Genomic DNA, 6,341 nt, shown 5'->3' on the forward strand with positions numbered 1-6,341 from the left:
GGCGCAGGCAGCAGCGCTCCAGGCGCGCCTCGTCGATGCCCCAGTAGGCCAGCTCGTCGCGGAAGGCCAGCGCGCACGGGCCGCGCAGCAGCCGCAGCTTCCCGGCGCGCAGCAGCGCCACGATGGCGCGGAAGGCGCACGGGCTGCGGTCGAAGAAGAACTCGTCGCGGCTCACGTCGTAGTCGTCGCAGACGCGCAGCAGCTCGTCGTGGCCGCGGCAGGCCCGCAGGCGCTCGAGGCGCGCGAGGGGACAGCGCGCCAGCGCCGCCCAGGCCAGGCGCACGCGGCAGCCGCCCACGTTGATGATGACGTGCCGGGGCGCGGCCCTGTCCCTGCCCCTGCCGCCGCCGAGGCCGCCTCCGCCGGGGGGCTGCGCGCCCGGGGGCTCTGCGGGCCCGGGCAGCAAGGCCATGGCCTGAGCGCCGCGCCGAGGGCCCGCAGAGGTCGTAGCGCCGCGCCGGGGTCTGCCGGCTGGGCCTGCAAAAGGAAAGGCGGGCGTTAGTGCGCGAGGGCGGGACAGCGCAGGACAGCCCCACCCGGGAGGGCCCCCCACGCTGCTTTCCTGCTACCAATAAGCCAGACAGCGGCCCCCAGCTCGCCAGCACGGCCGGCCGAGTGGCTTACGGCCTAGAGCGGCCGTGCGCAACCTGTTTGGCACCAGGCGCCGGGTCCACGGAAGACAGTTTTTCCATGGACTTGGGGGATGGTTTCAGGATGATTCAAGTGCATTACATTTGTTGTGCAGTCAAACCTCTCTGGTGATGATAACCTGTGTGTGCAGCCGCTCCCCAGAGCTAGCATCACCGCCTCAGCTCCACCTCAGATCACCGGGCATTAGATTCTCACAAGGAGCCACAACCTGGATCCCTCCATGCACAGTTTACAGCAGGGTCCGCGCTCCTGTGAGAATCTGCTGCTGCTGATCCGACAGGGGGCGGAGCCCAGGCGGTGATGCGAGCCATGGGGAGCGGCTGTAAACACAGACGAAGCTTCGCGTGCTCACCCGCCTCTCACCTCCTGCTGTGCGGCTGGTTCCTAACAGGCCAGATGGCACCGGGGTTGGGGGCCGCAGGCCTAGAGAACAGCGAAACGTTCTCAAAGTACAGGCCGTGGAACACACGGTCGAGGGAAGGTTTTATAGATGCCTGGGCCCCGGCAGATGCTGCCTCAGTGGTCCCAGCCGGGGCTGGTTGTTGGCATGTTTAGAAATAAAACCACCTGCTCTTTAGCAAACAGAGCTCGGGGCTGTGGTGGCGGCGCCTGGCATTATGACGGAGAAACTTCAGGAACGTCAGCCATGCGTGGTGTGGATGGGAGTAGAAGGAACCAACAGTAAGAAGACATGCAGGAGTCAATGGAAAACCTCAGCACTGCATAGGAGTCAAAGGGATTTTTTTAAAGGTCTAACGGCTTTCTGGTATGTGGGAAACGGGCAAGAAATGTTTAATCTCTCAGAGTCGGCAGGGAGGTGTTCGCAGGGGAGTGACGTAGGGTGGGGCGGTGCGGACGAAACACCTCCCCGACCGTCGCAGCTGCCGGAGTTGGGCGATGGGCACGTGAGGGTTCACTGTACTTTTCTCTTCACACGTGTGCATGGTTAACATTTCCATAACAAAAGAAAGGTTTGTTTTGCTTTTAAAAAAGCCTCCAGGTATTGCTGTGCAGCTGGAGTGGAGAACCCCTGACCGTAGAGAAGTCGAAACTCAGCGCCTGATTCTTCCGTCAGCCTCCGTTTCTCCAAATCAGAGTTTCTTTATTTGGTGTCCACAAACATTCCTCAAAGGGTCCATGAACCTTCTAAAATCACACACAGACTTTTGTGTCCATGCAGTTTGTTGCACTAGGGCCGCAGTCTCGAGAGCACCGCTTTAAAGAGGGTGTGTTAGTGACGTCAACCACCGTGACCCTCACAGGGGTTTCTGGTTCCTGTGTCCACGCTGCTGACGGGCGATTCCATTCCTCCTCCAAACCTGCTCAAGATATTTCGCTCTTTGCTTGCTGAAATGACGGGGCCAGACTTGCAGCAGTCGGCGCTCTGTGTACTGTGGCGGCAGCCGCAAGGCAATGGTGAGGCCCCGTGTGGGTGCAGGACACTGTTCAGAACGGGTCCCGCCGGTCAGGGAGGACCTCGGATATCGGGGGGAGAGACAGTCCCAGCCTAGTGATCTCAAAGTGTGTGTGCTGGCCAACGCCAAAGTCCCCGAGACCTGCTAGACGAGGATATTCCTGCCCCCTGCACATTCTGAGTAACGGGGAAATCACAGAACAAGGAGCCCCAAAGTCCATCCCTCCCTTAAAGCAATGGAAAAAGGGTAAAAAACTGTCAGAGCCGACTTTTTTTGAACTCTGGAAACTAACCACGGAACACTTAAGAAACAGCAGGTGAGTCTCAGTAACCATCATGAGCTTTGCAGCATTTTAACACACCCGGCTCTCAGCCCAGCCCAAGCCCTGACAACAGCGGCCTGAGTCCTGCCCCGGCGCTGGTGCCGCAGCAGCAGAGAGACCCACTTCGCTGGGAACTGCAGCTGCTCTCACCGTCCTGCTGGCTCCAGGAAGTCAGACTCACAGCACTTGCCCTGGAATGTTCCCGGCACTAAGGCAGCCACCTGGGGAATGTTGGTCAAAGACACCTGCAGGCAAGTTCTAGTGACTGCTGACTGAGGCAGAGGAGGAGAGTTGGGACAGACAACCAGCCAACTGAAAGGCCAGGGAGGAAAGGCTGGAGAATAGGGCTGAAAAGTTCCAGCAGATTCCTGGGACTCCAGGATGCCACGTGCGTGCCAGGGCTGTGCACGTCTCAGCAAAGACCGACGAGCCCCTCAGGTTTCTCCTCTGCTGACCCCAGACGGCGAGCAGCAGGTGAGGACGGGGCAGAAGTGTGAGCGGCCTGGCCGAGGGGCGAAGGTGAGCCCGTCTGCAAACACTAGTTTTGGTTTTTGTTTCAGGCATTTAAGAATCTATGTCCAATTTTTTGCTGACTACTAAGTTAACCGAACAGAACATCAGTGGCTGCGTAAGACAAAAAATACAGACTTTATAAATTTAGTTCAGAAAAGTTACTAAACAAACAATAGTAGCTACGACAAATCCTGGGGAGGGGGGAGAATCTGATTTCTAAGGAACAAAAAAAGATGTAAGACACAGAAAGCCAATAGCAAACTGGTAGAAGTCCTTCCTTATCAGTAATCACCTTAAATGTAAATGGATTAAATTCAACAATTAAAAGAGATTGGCATAATGGATTAAAATAAAACCAAAAACTATGATCCAAGTATAGGCTGGCTCATGCCACAGAAGACTCTCTGTAGATCCAAAGACAAATATGCTCAAAGTAAAAGGATAGAAAAAGAGCTGGAATGGCTGCACCAGTATCTTTTAGGATAGATTTTCAGACAAAAATTGTTGTGAGAGACAAAAGATCAACCCATGAACAGCTACACACCAACAACTTAAATAATGTAGGTGACATGGACGAATTCCTCAAGACACAAACCACCAACACTGACTCAAGGAGAAAAGAAAACCTAAATATGCCAAGAACAAAGAAAGAGACCGAATTGGTAATCAAGAAAATTCTAGAAAAGAAAATCCCAGCACAAGATGGCTTGACTGGCAAATTCTACCCAATGTTTAAAGAAATAATTAACACCAATTCTACTCAAACTTATCCAAAAAATAAAGAGGAAGGAATACTTCCTAACTCATTCTTTGAGGAGATAAAGGTATCATAGGAAAAGAAAACAGCAAACGATATCTCTTATCGATATGGATAAAAATCCTCCACACGGCACGAGGTGGTCCACAGCCACCCAGTGAGGGCGGCTCAGACCCGGCCTGTGGCAGCCACAGGCACCGGCGGGAGGTCTGAGAGGAGACCAGGATGGTACGGCAGGGTGGGTGCCACGTGAGAACCACGTATGTGAGAACTGTGTGTGACAGCCATGTGTGACAGCCATGTGTGACAGCCGTGTGTGACAGCCACATGTGTGACAGCCGTGTGTGGCAGTGGTGACAGCCATTGCATTCAGCCCGCACAGCCCTGAGGGCGGCTGCAGCTCCAGCCCTCTCCCTCTGCCTCAGGCGTTTGCTGTGCTCACTAAGATCAGCCAACCCTGCTGTCAGGAACACGCGTGTCCTGGTCCCTTATCTCCTTCTCCATGGGGCCAGGCCGCGCCAGGGTCGCTGTGGGCCCCTCAGCTACACAGGCCCTCCCAGCTGCGCCGTGGTTTCCCTCCAGGCTCAGCCAATGTTCCGGATCCCCCAGTCAGGCCACGGAACGTCTCTACCGGAGCAGTTTAACATCGCGAGAAGGCGCAAACCGCATATTCCTGCCACGTGCTCATGTCAACTCCACGGAAATCCACTTGTGGAAGGAAAGCAGTGGGTTGGAACAGCTCAGTGTCTCCTGCCCACACCAGCTCCACCCGCACCTGCCTTCGTGGGAAGCTTCAATGCACCACCTCCATGACTACGGGGACACAGGGAGCCACAGCGCCGGACGGAGCAGCAACCGGAGACGGGCGGGCAGAGGTAAGGGGGCCCCACAGAGGGCAGAGCCTCGCACAGGGACCCTGGTCTCGGGGACCTGCTGCTGGTCCCCCAGGCCTGCCCCTCTGTAGGAGGGAATGGGGCTGCCTCGCATCTCGGCGAGTGGCACCCTGACCCTGACACGCCACAGCGCTTGGGCCGGTTCTGGCCTGTGCGGTCTCTCGAGGTTTAACGCTTCCCGTGAGTGTGCAAAGCCATCCTAGAGCACCGGACTACATGCCCGGCAGGGCCCGGTTCAGTCCCTGTCAATCTCCGGTCATCCCCTTCCCCACCGGCCCAGCACCCGGCCCTGCAGAGCCCGAGGCTTCGCCTGGATTAACGGGTCAGGTTTGTGGAAACAGATCATTGCATGACCCCAAGAAATGTTTTGTATTGATTATACTTAAGTATTTAATTTTTTAGAGTGATTGTAAATAGTCTTGTGTTTTTAGCTTTGGTTTCACATGTTAATTATTGGTATATAGAAATGCAAGCAATTTTTTTAAACAATTTTTTTTTTTTTTTTTTTTTTTAGAGATTGGGTCTTGCCACGTTGGCCTGTCTGGATTCAAACTCCTGGGCTCAAGTGATCCTCCTGCCTCAGCCTCCCAAGTACCTGGGATTATAGGCATGAGCCGCCAAACTTGGCTGTAAGCAATTTTTTGTTGTTGTTTTAATCTTTTACCCTACAACTTTGCTGAACTCATTTATTGCTTCTAGGATGATTTTTATGGTATGTTTCTTGGAAGAAATTTCTGAATAGATAATCATGACATCTGCAAATAGGGATAGTTACATTTCTTCCTTTCTGACTTGTATGCCATGTATTTCCCTTTCTTGCCTTATTTAACTTCCAGTGCTATGCTGAGTAACAGCGGTGAGAGTGGACATCTTTGCAGTGTTCCTCATCTTGGAGGGAAGGCATTAGTGTTGCACCCTCAGGTATGATATTACCTGTAGGTTTTCTTGTAGATGTTCTTTACCAAATTGAGGGTCTACTTCTGGTTTTCTGGGAGTTTTTATTACTGCTAGGTGTTGGATTTTGTCAAAAGCTTTTCTGCATCAATTGATATGATTATATATCTCTTCTGTTGATGTGGTGATTATATGGATTGATTTTGAAATTGAACCAGCCGTGCACACCTGGATAAAATCTCACTTGCCTCAGAAAATCTATCCATTGCTGGATCCAATTTGGTAATATTTTGTTGAGGATTTTGCATCTAAATTCATGAGAAATATTGATGTACCATTTTCTTTTTCGTAATATCTGTATCTAGTGTGGTCACAGGTAGTGCTGACCTCATACGGTAAGTTAGGAAGTATTCACTCCTCTTCTTTGAATGTTTGGTAGAATTTTCCAGTAAAACCACCTGGGCCTGGAAATGTCTTTTTTAGGAGTTTTTAAAGAATTAATTCAATTTTATAACTTATATTATTGAGACCTTTCCTCTTTTCTAAGTCCGTAAGCATTCGGTGCTATAAATTTCCCTCTCAGAACTGTTTTGGCTGCACCCTGGATATTTTGATCTGTTGTAATTTCATTTCCATTTAGTTCTATGTATTTTAAAATTTCCTTTGTGGCTTCCTCTGTGACCCACAGATAATTTAAAAGTATGCTATTTGATCTCTAAGCATTTAGAGATTTTCCTGTTGTGTTTCTGCTCTGCTTCTCAAATCTGTAGGTTTATGTCTTTTGCCAAATTTGGGAGATTTTCAGGCATTCTTTCTTCACATATTTTTTTTCAGCCCCACTCTCTTTTTCTTCTTTCTGGGACCTCATAATATGAATGTTGATACTTCTGTTTTTT

General features: G+C 51.6%; 1 protein-coding gene across 1 annotated transcript in view; it reads right to left on the reverse strand.

Annotated features, from left to right (window-relative positions):
* Positions 1-4,327, reverse strand: part of KCNG2 (potassium channel, voltage gated modifier subfamily G, member 2) — an 11,089-nt gene extending 6,762 nt beyond the window's left edge. Inside the window, exons 1-3 of the mRNA XM_012657817.1 lie at positions 4,290-4,327; positions 379-477; positions 6-332 (exon numbers count right to left, since the gene is read on the reverse strand). Coding sequence (XP_012513271.1) covers positions 6-332; positions 379-477; positions 4,290-4,327 — 464 coding nt within the window. The remainder of the gene's footprint in view (positions 1-5; positions 333-378; positions 478-4,289) is intronic.
* Positions 4,328-6,341: the final 2,014 nt, after the last annotated feature.

The sequence above is a fragment of the Propithecus coquereli genome, unplaced genomic scaffold, assembly GCF_000956105.1.
Source record: "Propithecus coquereli isolate 6110/MARCELLA unplaced genomic scaffold, Pcoq_1.0 Scaffold560, whole genome shotgun sequence".
Classification (NCBI taxonomy): Eukaryota; Metazoa; Chordata; class Mammalia; order Primates; family Indriidae; genus Propithecus; species Propithecus coquereli.